At 41.0% G+C, this 20,835-nt stretch overlaps 1 protein-coding gene across 1 annotated transcript in view; it reads right to left on the bottom strand.

The window, feature by feature from the left end:
- Positions 1–20,835, bottom strand: part of LOC122808193 (endothelin-converting enzyme 1-like) — a 1,395,094-nt gene that overhangs the window by 618,706 nt on the left and 755,553 nt on the right. The window contains exon 5 of the mRNA XM_044079161.1: positions 11,800–11,946. Within this exon, the coding sequence (XP_043935096.1) occupies positions 11,800–11,946 (147 nt within the window). The remainder of the gene's footprint in view (positions 1–11,799; positions 11,947–20,835) is intronic.

The following is a 20,835-nucleotide window of genomic DNA, read 5'->3' as shown; positions in this document are numbered from 1 at the left end:
TGGAAGAAGAGAATGGAGAGTTGGAACTGGAGATGCTCCCCTAGTCGGATGGGCTGGAGACGTCAGAAGCCCCAACTCTATCTTGGCTTTGAGAAAGCTCCTCATCATCCTGTCCATATCGAAATGTAACAGACTCCCGGATGATCTGGAGGAAGTGAAGGAGTGGGTAGACTTGGCTGGAGACCCCAAGGATCTACGTTTGGGATCTGGAGTTTGGCTATGGGATCTAGGAGCTGACTGGAACTGCTGTCTAGAAGAACTAGGTGAGACTACATCTTCAATAACTATGGGTGGATCTGACAACCTAGCAGAAGGAACAATCAGATCCGATGAACTGGTCGGATCTGAAGCTGGCCTAGCCTTAACCGGATCTAAGGGCCTCTGATCCTCTAATCTGAGGAGGCCTTGGAATCAGCGAAAGAATCCACAGACCTCAGATCTGCCGATCTTGATCCAAGGAAGCTCAGACTGGAGTCAGATCTGGGGATCTAGGATCCAACAGCCTCAGCTTTTTAGAAGCCAAAGAAGGCATGAAACGGGTCTTACTCTTGGGGTCAGAAGAGGAAGCCTTAGAGGGGGAAACAAAAGGATCCCCCTGCACCATACCCTTTAACAAAAGCTTATTGTGGTGCTCCACCAAAGCCCTGGGGTTGAGTGCAGCACAAACATCACATTCAACCTCCAGGTGAGGAGCTCCTAAACAATACAGGCACTCCTCATGCAAGTTGGAATTAGGCATCTTCCAACTGCAAGAGGAGCACTAAAAGGCACTAATGAAAAAATTGCACTAAAAACAGATAATGGACCAACAGAGGAGACTACACCACTCAAAAACTAACAACTCTAATGGAGGAGAGGGGAGGTAAACTACTAGCAGAAAATACACTACAGAGACTAAACCTATGAAGACTACCCAAGCTAATATAGCAAATTTAAGATACAGCAGTTAAAGTACGCAGCTGAAGCAAGAGCCAGAAGATCACGTCTGTAGCAAACATGTGGCAAACGAGATCTGAGGGTTAGAGGGCAGCAGAGGATTATGGTAGAGGGAGGAGCTTGAGCCTTGGATCTGTTTGTGCTAAGTTGCCAGCTCGGATCTGTTGTTGGATCCAAGACCCTTCTGTGAGGAATAATAACATGGATAATGTCAGATCTGTATTTTAAAAGGAGGGGAAGCACCAACATCTTGGGAGAAAGTTGTGATTGTATTACCGAAGGACAATAAAGACCCGTTAGACCCAGCTTCATGTAGATCCATTTCAATTTTAAATCATGATTATAACATGTTTATATCTATACTAACTAAAAGAATAGCAAAGGTGTTGCCAAAATTAATAGATATGGGTCAATGTGTTTTTTTGGAGGGGAGGCAAACATTTAGCAACATTAATACAACAATGATGAGGCAGTGGGAAGCAGAATGTAAGAAAATACTGCTGTTGTTAGTGGGTCTTGATGCAGAGAAAGCATTCAACAGACTAAGTAGGGATTTTATGAGCAGGGCAATGGAAGCATTTGCATTCCCAAATAGAATAATATGGTTAATTAGGAGGATATATGAAGGATGAGAGGCAAGAACTGAAGTGAGAGTGTTTCTCTTTGATAGGTTGTATTTGAAAAGAGGAATTAGGTAAGGTGTCCCCCTTCCCCTTTGCTATTTGGTTTACATTTAGAGATACTAAATATGGGATTCAAAAATACAAGGAAATAAAAGCTGGCTTTATTTGTGGCTGATATTTTGTAGCTGATAAATCCAGAGAGGGCATCTCAGTATTGTAAAACATTTTGAGGTGGTTTCACATATTTTCAGGATATAAAATTAATGAAGATAAAATAAAGACAATAGTTGTATAAGGTATGTGTCCAACACATAAATTGGTTCAGCAATACCCATATTTATGGGGACATGATAAAATGAAGTACTTAGGAGTATGGATTAAAAAAGATTCTGTTATGTCAGCTAAGAATATGTAGGAAGAGACTAAAAAGATAATAGAAAAATATAGAAACTGGAAGCTTTTTTTTTATATGGGTCAGGCATATTTTTAGCAATCAGAGAAGTTGTGTACTTGTTGTTTTGTTGTGGAGTTGCAGAATAATTAATAGGGTTGAAGGAATTTATCTGGGAGGGGAAGAAGGCAAGAGTTAAGTTCCTTCTAACAGAGCAAGATGATTTAGGATTACTTGATGTGAAAGGATATTTTAGAGCTACACAGTTAAGGTTCATATACATAACACAAGCAGAAGGTTATAATTCAAAATGGAAAGGAATGATGAAGTGGAGGGGGCAGAGTTCAAGAAATAAAGACAGACTGGGATTTTGGATGCAGATCCTTAAGGAGAATAATAACAACCATACAAAATATTATATGCATAAAGTAGCAAAAATTATTCTAAGAATTAAGCCAACATGACAATGGAGAAAGGAGATTGTGCCAATAGGAATGACTAGAGGTATGCGTAAAGGAAATAGGCAAGAGGGCGCTGGAATTTACTGGAGAAAACTGGCAAAGAAACTAAGGTATCAGGATCAAATAACTAGAGAAGGACAGTTAACAGAGTGAAATGAGACCGAGAAGACATTTGGACTGCAGGCTATTGACTGCTTTCCTTACCAAGGACTGATATCAGGGAATACGCAAAGATAAATGTATATGGAAATCTTAAGTTTAAGACCTGCTCCAGTGGGGTTTTTAGTCAAGTCTAGAACAGAAGCTGCTGTTCAAAAGGGATAATTAGTAGGGTGCATAAAATACTGCACGATAACTATAAGAATCAATCAGAGGAGGTCAGAAAGGATTGGGAAGGTAGACTGAAAAAGCAATTTACAGAACAATGACAGGATATATGTATGACTCCCAAGTACACAACAAAGTCCAGAACATTTAGAATCTTTGCTTGGAGTGTCTGCATAGGTATTTTATACCCAAGCAGACTTCATAGATTTTTTCTTCAGGTAGATAATAAATAATGGTGGTGTGATAGGGAGGAAAAAATATCTGGGAACATGTGTTTTGGGAGTGTAATGAGTTGGCGTATTTTACAAATTCCCTACAGAGTACTCTGTCAGAAATACTTAGTGAACAAATGTCTGTAACTAACAATATGATTTGTTTGAGCTGGGTCATAGGTTCATAGATTTCATAGATTAGTACTAAGCTAACTGCCCTTGTGAGCCATTTCAAGCCTAGCCAATTATCCCTTGTGAGACTCAAACCCTGCACCTTGTGTTTGTAAGGCAAACACCTTAACCATTAGGCCACCCTCCCAACTTTAACATAGGATCTGAATTATATCAACAGAGTAAGGCTTTATTAAGTTTAATTTTGTTGGCTGCCAAAAAAAAAAACAATAACTAGAAAGTGGAAGTAAAATCCAAACCAACTGTATTTGAAGTACTGAATATTATAAAAGTGATACAATTACTGGAAGATGGATCTTTAGAAAAAGGAGGAGCAAATTACAATGAAATAAATAGAAATTGTGGGAACAATACACACAGAATGATCAAGAGGAAGAAGAGTGAGGTTTAAGGGAAGGCAGACATTCAGCAATGTATGAAATGTTGGACTGATAATAATTAAACAAAAAAGAAAAGATGTATGGTGTAAATGCATGTAAATGAAAAAAAAGTGTTAATATGATTTGTTTTCTTTTCTGTTAATGTAAGTTTGCTTGTGTCTTAAGTGATAATTTAATAAAAGGTGTTTAACTGATTAACACCTTTGTGGTTTGGAAAGTCACACCTTTAGCAGTCTACATACTTTCTTGCATTCCAGAGCATTTTCTGAAAAATAAACTTAAAATGTTTAAGATAAACGCGTAAATATTTTCTGAACAATAAAATTTATTAAAACACTAAAAATAGCAAAGTTATCAGTAAGAAGTATTCTTCAAAGTGATAATCGTTGGTACATTCATTTCCATAAACACTGTAATACATTATAATGCATACAAACCCTAAATTATATTTTTAAACTATCATAAATTTTCATATCTTGAAAACTGTACAGCTTTGACATATATTGTTAAAACATTTTTCTTAACCAGACATAAGCTTTCACGTGACAGCAAGAAATTCCTTTATATGTGCAGATACACTTGTAATAGGCGACTCCATAGTCAGACACACTGACATCCCGGTCACCAGACTGAACAAGGAAAAGGTTACAGTAAGCTGCCTGTCGGGCGCTAGAATCCGCCACATAACACAAGCACTCAGGTCACTCCAAAGCAAGTACAAATATGACTCAGTCATTGTCCATGCCGGTGTGAATGACCTGAGACGTACCTCCCTGGACTACATGAAAAGAGACATAGAGGAGCTCTCTGATTATGTAGCCCAGGCCGGTATGACCCTGACCCTGAGCAGCATCTTACCCTCACCAAGAATGATGCCACAGTACAAAGACAAAATGATCAGCTTTAAAAATTGGCTTAATTACTGGTGTCATTCTAAGGCGATCCAATGTCTGTCTGCTTGGGATGACATACTTGACAAGCCACTCTGCTTCACAAGGGATGGCTTGCACCTGTCACCCCTGGGCTTCCGGATATTGGCCAAGGCTCTTGCCACCCCCATAGTGCCGTTTTTAGGCAAGGCTCAAAAGACAAACCCACCTCCCTAGAAAACACAAGTGAAAAAAAACTAAGGGTAATGCTGCTCAATGCCAGAAGTCTAAACCTCAAGATGCATGCTCTCGTAGCCCTCCTCAGTATGGAGAACATCGAAGTCTGTGCAGTGACTGAAACCTGGTTCAAGGCTCCTGAGAGCACCCCAGCACTACCAGGTTTTACCTCATATCATGCTTTCCGGCCCAAAAACTTGGACCGAACCACAAAAGGAGGGGGAGCATCCATATTCATCAAAGATACCCACTCCTCCAGGTTAGTGGCAATGCACGAAGCATTGGAGACCATCCAGGTGCAACTAACCATAGGCAAAACTGCCCTACAGTTTATAGCATGCTACAGACCACCCTCTCATACTCAGGAACCCCACTCAGCCTTCCTGAAGACACTGGAGAGTATGAATGTCTCTCCAAATACCATCATATTGGGAGACTTCAACTACCCAAACATAGACTGGGAACATTACTCAAGCCCCAACACCCTAGCCCAAAGGTTCCTAGAATTCATAAACTCAAATGTGATGGAACAACTAGTCACCACTCCCACAAGAGGAGATAATATACTAGACCTGATCATCACAAACATGGGGACAAAATGCTCCACACCGGAAGTATACCCCTCATTGGTGAGATCAGACCATAAATTAATCTCACTGGAAATCCACATCCCGCCCCCACCCCCTGCACAAAAGACCACAGTGAAGAACTTCTCAAAAGCTGACTTTACACTTCTTAAGACTGAAGTGGTATCCTTCAAGGCCGCTGGGCCAATGGAAACCACAACCCACACCGCTGAATCCTTTATAAATGCCTTCTACGGGCATCTTCAAGAATGGCGTGGATCATGCAATCCCTAATAAAACCAAGACCCATTCCCCCAAAGGCAGGCTCCCTGTCTGGTGGACCCCAGCCATTAACAAACTTTACAACAGGAGGAGGAAGCTACTACATGACAGAGCAAAATCCCTAAAAGGGAAGGCATCTCTGATCAGTACTAGCAAAAAACTAGGATCACTCATAAAATCATCCAAGGTCAACTTTGAGAGAAAAATCGCAAAAGACACAAAAGACAATCACAAGGCCTTATTTAGCTATGTTAGAAACCTGAGTGGAAACTCCCAGATATGCTCAGAGTTAGTCCAAAATGACACAAAATACACTGAACCCACAGACATTGCCAACATTCTGGCAGACAGGTTCAGTGCAAATTTCTCCGCCCCTCCCCAAAAGGAGAAATATCTATCCCAGCAGAGTGTAGCCTCCCTAACATCTCAGATGCCCAGGTGAGAGCCGCCTTCGCCAAAGCTAAAAACACAGCATCAATGGGACCGGACGGTGTCCCGGGCTGCGTGTTACATGAACTCCAAGAGGAACTAAACCCACACATAAGGCTGCTGTTTAATCTTAGCCTTACTACAGGATACGTACCCAAAGAGTGGCGTACAGCAACAGTGGTCCCACTCCACAAAGGTGATGCTTCTACAGACCCTGGAAATTACCGCCCCATAAGCTTGACGAGCCTGGTCTGCAAAGCTATGGAAAGGATCATTATGGAACTCATAAACAAAGACATTGGGGACCTACAGACATTGGATCCTACCCAATTTGGCTTTGTCAAGGGCAGATCTTGCCTTTTGAACTTGGTCGACTTTTTTGAAACAGTCACTAAGGCCATTGATGAGGGTAAGGCAGTTCACACAGCCTACCTTGACGTTGCAAAAGCCTTCGACACAATACCCCACTCGGGCATCATAGACAAACTCACCAGCTTAAATGTAAACCCATATGTCACAAGATGGGTTGCAAACTGGCTCAAGGACAGAACCCACAAGGTCAGAATTGCTGGAGCCATGTCAGACTCTAAGCCAGTCACAAGCGGTGTCCCACAGGGCTCAGTCCTGGGACCCCTCTTGTTCGGCATTTATTTTGCCGAGGTGCAAGCAAACAAAGGAGGATTGTGGCTGACAAAGTTTGCAGATGACTGCAAACTGGGCGCCATAATTGATACTCCAGCGGACACAAGCATCCATCAGAGAGGCCTCATAGAAACGGATAATTGGTGCCAGAGCCATGGCCTTAAACTGAACGCCAAAAAATGTATAGTCATACCCTTTGGGAAAAACAAGGTACCCACAAATTACCACATAGGTGGTAATCCATTAAGTACGGAAGAGGTAATCAGGGACCTAGGGACCCAAGTTGACAGCAACCTCTCATTTGACACTCACATTGTCAAGGTGGTTAGGAAGACCTTCTATATTGCCCACCTTATCATGAAGGGATTCACATCTAGATCAAGAGAGGTCATTGTGCCCCTGTACTCTTCTCTTATCAGGCCCATGATTGAGTACAATGCCCCATTTGGGATGTATCTTACCCGACACCTGCAGCAGTTGGAAAGACCCCAAAAGTTCCTCACCAAGAGGATAAAGGGTCTCAAACATATGTCATATGCTGCCCGGCTGAAGAAACTCCAGCTCTATTCAGTCGCATACCGCCTACTCAGGGGTGATCTATGCCTGACGTACAAGGCCATGTCCAATCCGGAATTAATGGACATGCTCCACCTCAGAAAATCTAACTCCATCAGAGCCATGAGAGCAAGAGATTTGAACCTCAACACAGAAATAAATAGGACGTGCTGGAGGGACAGATTCATAACCCAGAGGCTCCCTACACTCTGGAACAGAATCCCAGTCCATGTTAGGCAGAGCCCCTCACTAACTCTCTTCAAGAGAAATCTTGACGAGAGGATGGGAGATCATAGGTTTACCCCGGGGGTCATCTCTGTGTCACTACTAGACAGAGGCACAGTAAACTAAACCATAAATGGGCGTAGTATTCTCATCCCATGGGGTGGCGAAAGCCACACACACTCTGGCTAGGCTTATAAATGCCCTAGGGCAGATAGCCTAGTACGAACCTGAACCTATGTTCATTGAGATGTTTACAGAAATATGAAAACATATGCTTAATTGTAAAATTAGCAAAACAAACAATACTGGATATCTCAAAATGTGCAACTTACAGTGCAAATATCAAAAACAGTTTTCTTCAACAAAATCAAAGATTTCACTTAATGTCATGCAACAGTTTGCAAGTCATTCATTAATTGAAGCATTAAGTACACACGGAAATATTGCTTATTTTTATAATTACTAACAAACAACAAGCAATATTTACAGTATAGTGTGATATACACCAGCACTTACAGTGAACTGACCTGTGTCCCACATTGGTGTTTCACACCATACACCCCAATAACAAGTAGGTCTCTCAGTTGTGAAAATATGAACATAAATTTGAAAATGTGACTAATAAGTGGCAAACAAAAATTAATTTCTCCAATGCAGAACATCCCAGACCAACAATCTTAGTCTTATTTTGTTAATAATTTATTTCCCTTTCTAACAATTCCTATTATTGGCTGGTAAGTCAATTAGTTAAAGAAGCCAGAACCAAAAAAGTTCTGGACGCCATAAAGTGATGTGGGTGTGAACTGGAAGTATACAAAAACAGCATTTTAGACTTGAGTGAGTTAAAAATACTATCCAGACAAGCAGCTGTAGTTTTTGTAGGTCGGTATGGATCAGTGATCCCCTGTCCTATATGAGAAGGTTCACTCTGTGAGAAAGTTTGTTGAAACTGCCCTTAGTCAGATTCATGAGAAGGGAGAGCCAATGTTGTGTGGGCTAAAAGAACATAATCAGAAGTATATTTGGAGTGCTCTTTATATCTTTATAAGAACACTGGAAAGGGAGGATCATAAAAGTGCATGCCCCTCCATGGGCTACAATAAGCATCTTCTTCCTACCCTTTCTACAAGGTGCCCTGACACAGAATGTCTTTAACTGGCTGTTGGAAATGCGGTCAAGCAGATCTAACTGGGAAGTTTTCCCATAGATGGACAGTCTTCTGAAAGACCTCTAGGTCTAACATCTATTCATAACAGTATACCCTGGATCTGCTCTGAGTGTCTGCTATAGTGTACTGCTCTGATGAAATATAGGTTACCTGAAGACAAAGATTAAGCTGAACTGTTATTTACCAGGCAATCAAGGCTAGTTTGTATACTGGGTAAGACAAATTTGTTTATGTATCACATTACATTGGTTTTATCTGTAATTACTCATAGTGATCCTTGAGTTCACAGCTGAAATAAGGCTCCTAATGTATTTGTCAGGGCCATCGCCTCCTTGTCGCTTATGTGTTTATTTTTCCAGTGTGAATCACATGACTGAGCCACATGGATTCATTCATCACAGACTGGGTTGGGGTGTGAGTGAAAGGGGAATACCTGAATTGATCTGGACTTAGCTTGCCACCATAAGTACTCCTTTTTGACAAAACTCAGCAATGTTAAAGGAAAGGAAAGAGGATACTGATGCTAAGTGCAAAGTGATCTGAGAATGACTGAATTTTCCTCATATGTAGCCTTGCTAGGGGAACCATAATGATACTTGATGACATATAGCCTAGGGTCCTGAGGCAATGCCTTGTCATGGTCATAGACATGTGAACTACATCCAGGAATTGAATATGGATGTCCAGCAAACATTTCAGAAAAGTCAGCCTGTAAGAACACATTAGAAAATATTTTCCATGCTGAGTTTGAATATTAGGCTTTGACACAGAATTATTATAAAGAGAAGGGATGTCTGAGAATTTTGAAAGGATAAATAGGGAGATCTATGGATCGCCTGCAGTCTATAAAAAACAAATACTAGTGCCAGACACTTTGTGAATACCCTTGTAGCTGTTAAAATGCCAAAGTGTAAGGAAGAAAATTGAAAATGTGACCCAGGTGCAGAGAACTTAAATAAGGTCCAAAGTTTTTGTGAATTGGAATGTGATGATATTCATCTTTGAGATCCAGGATCACATGAAAAGAATGAGGAGGAATTAGGGGAAACAGAGCTAATAAGGTAAGCATAATGAATTTTGGTACTTTTTACACATAGGTTTATAAAAGAAAGCTCCAATCCAGGTTTCCAAATACCATCTTTCTTGGGTACTAGAAATATTCTGGAATAAAACTCTCTTCTTGGCTTGAAATGGAGGAATGGTTCTAGCACTCCTTGCACCAGCATTTGAGAGAAAATGGAAGGCAACAAATGGGTATGATTTTTTTGGATGAGGAGAAATTCCTGACTATTGATGGTATGATTTCCACTGCTATTTGTAACCTGCTTAGATTACTTCCATTACCCAAGAATCCACAGCAATCTGTCTCCATACAGGAGAAGGATATATTTATCTCTAATGTGCAAGGATGGCTTTGGATAGGGATGAGTGGAAAAGTCATAGTTATACATACTTCTGTGTTTGGGAAAGACCCTGTGGGCCATTTTATTTTTCTTGGTATCCCATTGACAAGTTTTTTTTTATATTGCGGTCTCCCTAACTTCTGTTGACCAGGTTTAAAGGACTTCTTATGAAAGGTCATAGACTGGAGGGATAATTCTTGCTATAATTTAGAGCAGGAGATTAGACAATTTGCTTAACTCCTTGAATATGCTTTTCCTACTCATTAAAATGGCTTAAGACCTCAATGGAGGAGTTGCACAATGAAACTTCTTTGTTTAAAGAAGAACTTTGAATCTGGGTTTTCACATCTTTAGGGAGACCCTGCAATCTGACACAGGCACATATTCACATAATACAGCCTGTAGCTGCATATCAAGCATTTTAAGAGCAGGATGGTGGACATCAGGTGAGGAACAAGCACAGCTAAATGAGTCTTCTAAGGATCCTACAACAAGTGGAATAGCATATGGGATTTGCATGTGTCAACATGAAGGAGGTAATAGTACCTCTTTTGGGTTGTAAATTTTTTTTCATCCCACTGAAAAAAGTCCTTTATTGTGGAAACAGTGTCTGAAATCTCCTTGACTGGGGAGCAAGATGAAATCTTCTCCTCAGACTCTGACTCATACTGATCAGGTGAAGGAGAATCATCATTACATGATGAATTGGAAGATTGCAGAGAATGAAATGCCTTGAAAAGTGCCTTAGCAAAATTATACCAGCCATCCTTAGAACCCTTAGCAGTAGCCACAGTAGAAGGTGGGGAAAGGTATTTTCTTTTTTAATTCTTTTATTAGGGCATCTAAGTTAATGATCTTAGATGTATCAGACATTCAAATCTCCATAGGAAAGCCAGCTACCTGCTTTTGGACTAAAATCTGAGATACCTATTTGGACCTTCTGATATATGAATGTAGTGTTCTCTCTTCTGAGTGACAATATGATGTCCTGTTGAGGGTTTACATGCCATGTTTCTGGTGCTTAGTGATATCCTGCAGAGCAGCAGCACAGGGGTCTGGAACCTCAAACCAACTGTTTAACAGCTCAGAAGTAGCTACAACAGAATCAAGGCTGGGTCATTTTTGGAATCCAATATGGTATATTTTGTCTTCTTTTTTATCAGAAGGAGGACATATGCTGATGGAGAGATAGTTTCCATGAAGGAAAAAGCAAGGGTCTTTAAGTGCCAGTTCACAAGAAAAATATTCAGCCAACTACAAATTGTCTTGGGTGTTTAAAGAAAGACAGATTTCTGAAGAATGGGCATCAAGTGACTCTGCTACACACAAAAAAGACAAGCCATGTGACAATCCTTGTAGGGGATTTGTCTGCCACATGGACATTTCCCTTTTCTGCCAAATATAAGAAAATGTTACTACAACTTTTTACTCAGAAGTAAAAGGAAGGTCTCCTAAGGGGTACTTATCTGCCCAGAAGCTGACATATTAGCTGACTACCAAACTGAAGCCTCAGTGTAGACAAGCAATTGAATAAAATCTTCAACTACAAGAAAGTTCTGCAATTTTATCCCTGTATGTCCCATTTTATACTAGCACTCTGATCTTCCAATGGATGCTCAAATACAAAAAATGTGCCCAAATAAAGTTTTTGTATACCGGCTGGATGTCTGAACTTTGAAATGATACGTCCCATATATTTAGAAGCTACCACAAGAATGATGTATTGATGAACATTCATACTTCTGGTGCTGCTTTGAAATTTAAAATAAACTCAAAAGTAAGAAGGCTTTCCTTTCATATTTTCTTTCCATTGTTAGAACTGGTTCACCTTATTCTTTGAAAAATGCAGTGCATTACAAATTGATTGAAATTTGCATTTTTTAGAAGACTCATCTATGTACCTGAATGATGCTGCTGTGAGGATCCAAAGGGTTTGATCCTGTGTAGACTGTGAAGAAGGGAAAAGTTTGGTAGTCTCTCATCAGTGCCATAAGTGTGTGATTCAAATCAGACTTATTCCAGTGCCCTGAAAGGCTCCATCCTCCTACCTGAAATGAGAAACAAACTCAATAAGAAAGTCACAGTCCTTATACTGATACTATGTTTTAGACACATTCACAGCAGACCTTTCACTCTGCTTTTGTCCTTTGGATGCTCTACAGAAATATGCCAATGTGTATTTCTCCAAACTTGACATACAACTAAATTAAGATTCTAAATTAGTTCTTGTGAATAAAGAAAGAAATTACAACGCCGAAGGCGCAATGTGATGGGAATGTGCTTTTCTCTAATAACAGTAAGGTGTAGCATGTTTACTAACAAGAACTTATGCAACTTCATGTTCAACACAGTTCATGCTTTCGGCTTCAGAATGTCATCACTTATTTTCAAGAAACAATATTTAGTTGCATAAATTGAAACAATCATGTTACTTATACTTCAAAATATGTTATTCCTGCATTCCTATGCCTTCTTTTACTTTCCCAGAAAAAAAAATGTTATCCATTAGCCAGAAAAGTGTTGTGACAATGGCAAACATAAAACTGCAATGACTTTTCTAAAATGATTTTCACTGTTATGTTTTAGAGGCTAATCATCAAATGAAACAGGTAAGAGTATGCATCTATAAATCAAAATACAATTAGATATGAATTAATTCAATGGCACATTGGTCATACAGCTTACTTGCTTAGAAGTTTATTTTTATATAAATTAACAAACCTATTCATACTCAGTATGTTGCATTATTGAGAGAGAATCAAGCATATTTTATGCATGAAGCAAACTCAGTTGAGTGACCTGTTTTGCATAAATATCTGAAAGAGACACGGGTCTATATTATAACATCGAATTTCTCTAACATCGAATGTTATAATATCGAACCCGTAATGCCGAACGCTGAAAACAGGACATCAAATTTTTTCCCAGGGAAAGTATTCAGTGGGCCGTTGCTGTGGCTTCGCTGTTTTCAGAGTTCGATATGTTGGAGCGTTACGGGTCGGGTTCAGGTAAGTGTGCGATTGTGTGTAGGTTAGGGTTAGGGGGCAGGTTAGGTGAGTTAGGGTTTGGGAGTGGGTCAGGTAAGCGTGCGGTTGTGTGGACGTTAGTGTTAGGGCACAGGTTCAGGTAAGTGTGCGATTGTGTGTAGGTTAGGGTTAGGGGCGGGTTAGGTGAGTTAGGGTTAGGGTGCGGGTCAGGTAAGTGTGCGATTGTGTGTAGGTTAGGGGGCGGGTTAGGTGATTTAGGGTTAGGGTGTGGGTGAGGTGAGTGTGCGATAGTGATGGACCTTAGGGTTAGGGTTGGGTTAAGGTAAGTGGATAGCTAGTACTGTATGTAAAGTTTAGTTTAGGTGTAGGATTTTAAGTGTATGTGTGTGGATGGATGTTTTTTGTGTGTGATTGTGCTGTGTGTATGTTTCTTGGAATAGCAATTTTTTTCCCTGGGAAAACATTTGCTATTCTGACTGTTCGATGTTTTCACACTTCGGTGTTTAGGGTTCGATATAATAACATTTGATGTTAGAGAACTTCGATGTTATGATATAGACTCAAGAGACACAATGGCCAGGACTCACAGATATTTAATGCAATTTAGAGCAAGGTCTGCACAGCACAGCAGCAATACACTGCAATACAAGGAATGCCTGATTAACCAAATGGTGGCATACTGCATGTCTGTGCACATGGCCATTTACTGTTGTGGGAAGAAGAGCACTGCAGAAAAAGCACAAGCTGACCACACACAGGTAGAAAAATAAATACTCAGATGAGGCAGACAATGGCAATTAGGTGGCTAACATAAACCTTTTCTGAATGTTACAGCATAGCTGTAGTGGCAGTACTGGAAGCAATCGAGGAGAAAGAAGCAAGCTTCTGATAACAGAGAAGTACCTTTTAAAGAGGAGAAAGTCCCAAGAAGGTATGCAACAACCTGCAGAACTGTGGTAAGATGTAGCTATCTAATTTATTAAACATGAATGCTCTTGCATTGGGGAAGATTTTAGGGTAGAGCTGTTGATCTGTACTCTTACCTGCAACTTCAAACTTAGAATATGTAAAACTGTATATATTGCAGTTGTGGAAAGGCAGTCCACAGTATCAAGACTGCCTAGTTCTATAATATCCTTATTATACTACACAGAATGCATTGTGCCTATGCTCTGGGAATAAGTGAAGTGGGCCTCCAAAAGTATACCCCTGAGACCATAACTCAGTAACCTACTGTCAACTGTGATTCCTTAGATTCTCATAAATCTTAATGTCTCTGAAGGCTGCTCTTCATCTGTGTATATCTGTGTTCTCTGTGTAGCAGCTACAGCATGCATATATGTTCACATGACTGCCCCTACCACCTATCTCGAGATATCAATAGATCATCCCTCCATTGAAAATACATATATGCCAAATCTTATGTTCTTATCCTTGGTCCAACCTTTATTTCTCTGTATATTCATAACAATCCATTATGTGTTTATTTTTAAGTCTATTGTTCTCAACTATGTCTCTTGCTTTCACCGGTGTCATCATGTTCTCCAAAGGGGAGTGAAGAGCAGAGGTTGGACAACTTTAGCCAGGATAAGAATGATGTCCTGCTACAGGACCTCAAGACCCATAGGCAGTACCTGTTGGTGAGACAGGGTACTCACCAACTTCTACAGGACCAAGGACCCATAGGTAGCACCTCCTATGATGATCGTATGCTCACTGGCCTCTGTGGGACCATGTGTGGGAGGCAGTGGTGTATGACATTTGTGCTGTGGATAGTAAGATGGAAGCATTTCATTAACATTATAAGGTAGACCTGCAAGGAAGCACACAGCACAGAAGCAGTGAGGTCAGCCACTGAAAAAGGAGGTATCACCTACCACTGTAGGCTTAACAGATGTGGGAGACCTCTAATATCCCTGCATGGACATGAAGGCACAAGTATCAAACCTGAAGTAGTGGACATATATGTCAGAACTATCCAATTTTCATATGAAATATGAGAGGGATGCAGCAGGTTAGTAGCCATATAAAATTTATATACTGCAATGTTTCCCCAAAGATATGACAAGTGTCCATGCGTGTGGTAATTGCAGTAGAGATGTGTGTCTCTTCCATGCCTGTATTGGCATGTCCACCACTTACAGGCATGCCACAGGGTCTTTAATGTAGCATGGGCATTCAGATTCACTTTGTGTCTTGTATTGCATATGCAGAAGACAGACCACAGCAGGGTGACAACTGTATGGGCTGGTGCGGGGGAAGACACTGATGTCAGCACTAATGCAGGGTCTGTCGAAGTTGCAGAGACACAGGTCCTCAGTCACATGACACACAGTCACCATCTGTCTCCTTCTTGGGTAGTCATCATCCCAATGTACAGAGTGACAGTGTGGCCTCTCCTGTATCCAAGATAGAGACTGTACACCATGAATGGTTACTGTTACTGCTGGGGATGTCCCCATTGTCTGAAAGCACCTGCATTATTTCCCATGTGACTTGAGCAACAAAGGAGAACATTGCATCTAATGTGGGTATACTCACAATATGACAGCCCACCAGGGGTCTCTGGTGACATAACATATTACAGTCAGACACTGATATGTGGGACACAATAGGGGTAAATCAACAGATGTGCAGTGCAAGCATCGGGGTACAGTCTGCAGTTAAACAAGATGACACAGACATGGTTGCTGTGTTGTGATAACCATTGGGATGTCACCCAGCACTGATGATTCCTTACTGAGGCATGGAGTCTAAATATGATGGCATGATAGGTCTCATGAGGACTATGGTGACACACATCGTTATCATATCCACCTCATTGGGGATGACAGCAAGTATTGCCATCACCACCAGCTCCTCCATCCAGTGGTAGTTTCAATATTTGGGGGTGTACATAGTGTGGTCAAAACAGGAAGCCATCAATGGCTAAACAGTCTGTACATATAAGTCTAAAAGTATCATAAACTACTACTCCATGTCATGGATGAGCATTGCTGCTAGTATGCATGGACAGGACACCTCACCAATGGACTCCATACATTACCACAGCTGCACAACATTTCCATCAAGATGAGATTCTATTCCTGCCACTTCAAAATAGGGCAGTGGTCCGAAACTACTGTTGTGTAGTGGCACTCCTTCCATTTCATGTAGTAACACCATTGAACACTGTCAGTGACATGGGGTACTCCTTCCTGCAGGAATTCTCACCCCATCTTCATCTTTGGTGACATCAACCATACCCCACCAAGGATGTGATGTCAGCCATGTGTCACTGAGTCACCTATGCTAATGATGACATCTATGACCCACTGCAGCAAACCTCCTGAGGGGTGTATATGGAGGTATATGGTGCTCAGTGTGACTCCACTATGTACTGGCCAGCACAGCTTTTAACTTACAATGTATGCATTATATCTGTTCTATGAGATCTTGCACTATCACTGAGTGCTTATCAGGTCCCAAAGAACTGCACTACATGCCAATGTTTCACTTGCACTGCTTTATAGTGTAATGCAGTGTGCTCAGTGCTATCGGGGCGATGTGAGGAAGTGACTGTTGACTGTTTTTTGGCCTTGCTGTCATTACTGGATGATGTCAGTGTGGCAGCGCTTACAAATGCTGCTGTAGTAACCCAGAGGCTAGCCTACATGCTTCCTTCTAAGCATACTATGTAGCACGCAGCATGATGCAAACAGTATGCATGCTATGCCAGGGTTGTACTGCAGTGTCACCCCAGACATACCTAGACATGTAACAACATTTTCAGCAGGTCAAATACTTGTGTCATTTATATTCTTTGTTTGTCTGCGAATAGTGTTATATTGCATAAGGGATATGTTGCTTGGGATCCTTACAGAAAATCATCAACTGGACCCCCAATGGGCATTCTTCATTACCTGAAACACAATAGGAACATATAGGGAGGGATATGTGTACACGTTGTCTTTGGCAATATATCAGTGGGATTGCCATAGAGTCTGCACTTAGTGATCAGGAGACCCTCTGGAATATCACTATAAATGAAGTAGTGGTACAGACTATATGAATGCCAGATGTTTGAATCATTAGCACTGCCTGGGTGCTGTGCAGACACATTGTTAACCAAGCCCTGTACGTTATGTAATAACCCTTTCAAAACTCTTTAACTTGAGCATTGTTCAAAAGAGAAAGAGAAAGATTTAGGGACAGACAGGTACATGGCACCTGAAGGAACAGCAACCCTTCCTACTGGCATAGAGCTGTCCAAGGATACCACGTGTAACCATAACTGCAACATGTGTGCAATTTATAGCACATAGTACTTCAGGGAGAAGGGTGATGTCACCAAAGCCATACACAATGGTGACTCTCTCCTCTGATTTGGGATATGTATATCTGAGTAACACAAAGAGCTTACTATCAAGATATAAAGAAAATGGAGATAATACTTTTAATCTGGGTGATTTAATAAAATCAAAAAACACACTCCCAGCACAATCAGTGCATATAAACTGGAAAATAAAATAAATAATATACTGTCAAAGGAACCATAGCCAAGATATAGCTGAGAGCTTTATCTGTTTATTATATGACTTCATTATCATCATCTTCAACCTTGTTTGTGTCTGTCTCAAATCTTCTACACCGTGTTGTTTTACAGTTTCCTACACATATTCCTGAACCACTGTAATCTGTTTTCTTTGACCTTCTCTGCAACTCGAGCTACTTGGGCTTTGCTTTGATGTCATCATTTTTTCTTTTGTCCCACAGTGTGGATTTTGCAACCCATCTCAGGCACTTCATCTTCATAACCTCTAGCTTCCTCGACTGAATGCCTTCACTGCCTAGATTTCTGTACCATACAGTAGTACTGATTGCACCACTGTTTTGTACACCTTACTTTTCAGCTTCTTTGGCATTCTTCTGTCATACACAGATTCTGACACTGTGGGATAGTTGACTGAAGCCGCTCTGATTCTAGACTTGACATCCTCATTCAGACTTTGCTTCTCGTCAACCACTCCTCACAGATACCTGAAGTAGTTAACCTGCTCAACGTTTTTCCTTTCCATCTCATTTCTCAGCTTCTTCTGATTTCCCCATTTACTGCTATTACAACTCTCTTATCTGTAATTAGTTTCATCCCATGTGCCTTCAGTTTTACATTCCATTCCATTCCCCAATGCTTTCCTGAAGTTCTTGTTCAGAATCTGCCTGTAATGCCACATCATCTGCATGCAGCATCTTTGTTGATCTGCTCCTTGCAATCTGTTTGCTGAAGTAGTCCATCACCGGTATGGACAGCAGTGGACTGAGAGCTGAAATATGATGTACACCCACTCCCAATGGGAACCCCTCAGTGGGACCGAACGCTCTTCATATTTGAGTCATCGGGTCCTTGTAGATAGCCTGGACCACTTCTACTAATATTTCTATGACTTTGAACCTTTTCAGGACTACCCAAATCAGCTCTCTGGGGACTTTATAATATACTTTCTTTAAGTCCTGCAAATAGCTTGATGGTGACCAACACATGATTCAGCAAAAGAGATTGTCGCAAGATCACATACAAGAGTAGCCAACATGCAATTCAGGTACACTTCCTCAGTAATTGCAAAGTCATCCCCAGTGAAACAGTTAGCCGACAGCAGGTTGCCACAATCAGGTGCAAGTAGTATTCAGAGGAGGCTCTAAGATCAATGGAGACTAGGCTGAAGACATGGAAGTTGACTAGAGAAAAATACTGGTCCTTATGCTCACAAATATGGGATACCAATGTCTCGTCCTCCCTGGTAAGGTTCAACCATAATACTGTCTCCTTCGAAATCAAATCAACTCAGTAATCTCATTAAAACCAGTAAAAGCTAGGGACCATTTCAAGGCAAATTACTTGTTACTAATTAATGGTTTGTCAAAATTCAATGCCCCTCCAAATCCCAATAATACACCAGCCTAGGCTGAATTGCTCTCAGAAACTCTGTACAACCATGTCAGTGGCTGCGTAGAGGCTGCTGTACCTACCAAAAGTAAGCCCAGGACTAGCTCCAGAAACAAACCATCCTAGTGGCATCCCAAATTAAACAAGATATACAACAAAAGGGAAATATTATGGCAAAAATCAGGCAGGGTAATTCCTATAAAGATAAAAACTCTCTCATCAAAGAAAATAGGCATTAAGCAGGCTAATTACATCACACTAAACCAGCTTTGAAGTTAAGAAGCCTCCCAGGTGAAAGATAACCAAAAGGCCTTCTATAGCTATGTCAGAAACCTCAAGAGCATCACACAGCAATGTGCTGAGCTGGTGGTTAATGGTGCCACATTCCCAGAGCCTGACAATAGAGTAAGTCTGTTAAGAGTATAAATTCAGCTCCAAGTTTACCTGCACGCCCAACCATGATCCCCAAAATACTCTCAAACATATCCCCTCCAACTAAAATAACAGAGCATGTACTGGCACGCGCTAAAGCCAAGAAAATGGCCTCAGTAGGCCCCGATAACAAAACAGGATGCCTCCTGAATAAATATACGACTTATCAGGACTCCAGGAGTCATTATTTAACAATAGTCTTCAAACAGGCTTTGTGCCATGTGAATGGAGGATTGCAACGGTCATCCCCCTTCATAAGGGAGGAGCTTCAACAGATCCTGGAAACTACAAACTCATTAGTCTGAGTAGTCTTATTTGCAAAGCCATGGAATAGAATTATTATGGAGAGTATCATCAAGGACATAGGAGACCTCTAGACAATGGATCGATCACAGTTAGGCTTTATCAAAAGAAGTTCATGCTTACGGGATCTGGTGGACTTCTCTGAAAGGGTCATTAAGGCAAAGGATGAGGGGAAAACAATGGATACTGCTTACCTAAGTCTGGCTTAGGCATCTGATACAATACCCCAATTGGGCATTTTCAACAAACATACGAAACTAGGTATAAACCCGTTTATAACATGCTGGATAGGTATCTGGTTCACTGATAGATACCAGGAGGTTAGAATTAATAAGGCTACACTCCCCAAACAGGCTGGTCACCACTGAAATCCCCCAAGGCTCTGTGCTAGGCCCACCCCCTTTTTGGCATCTACATCTCAGATATCAAAGACAATGTCAAAGGCCTTTTATTAACCAGGTTCGCAGATGATTACAAACTGGGAGATGTCAGTGAATCCCCCAAGGTGAGAACACCCCTCAGATAATTCTCTGTAAGCAGATTCTTAACCAATTAAGATTTGGGACAGACAGGATGAAGGCAAGAGAAACGATTGGTGCTAAAGCCATGGCATAAAACTTAATACAAAGAAACATATTACAGTACTTTTTGGAAAGTCTGCCACCCCAGGTAACTATGTCATTAACGAAACATCCTTAAAAGTTGATTTACTAGTCAGGGATCTAGGAGCTCATGTAGATAGTAACCTAACCTTCGACCAGCATGTGTCCAAGGTAGTACAGAAATGCTTTTATGTTGCTTAACTTGTAAGCAAGGGCATGGCATTTAGATCCTGAAAGGTCATCACACAACTATAATCAACCCTCATCAGACCCATCATAGAGTTTAATGCCCCCATTAATATGACAGACAGAATGATGAAGAAGACAATCATCAGACACCCATCATAAAAGATGCCAACAACAACCTGCTCACCAGTCCACAAAAAATTAAAGGCAGATGTGAGGAGTACTTCTAGCAGTTTCTGAATGAAGAAAAAACCCACAGAATCTGTATTGCCACAGATACAGCCTACAATGAAAGAAGAAGAGGGCCCACCCTAGATAAGTAATAAAGTACAGTTTTGTACCTACCATAAATGTAGATGTTCGAGGATCCACATTGCTGCAGTCCTAACTATTGGGTAGTCCGCTGTCCAGTCGGCCCGAATACCAAAGTATATGGCTGACGTCGGTCAGGGCGCATTAGACTGACGTCAGTACGTCAGGGTACTAATGCGCATGACCGACGTC

Source organism: Protopterus annectens, chromosome 8.part0, assembly GCF_019279795.1.
Source record: "Protopterus annectens isolate FY-2018-M chromosome 8.part0, PAN1.0, whole genome shotgun sequence".
NCBI classification, from domain to species: Eukaryota; Metazoa; Chordata; order Ceratodontiformes; family Protopteridae; genus Protopterus; species Protopterus annectens.
Note: the sequence above shows the minus strand (reverse complement) of the source record. Positions and strands in the feature narration are given on the sequence as shown.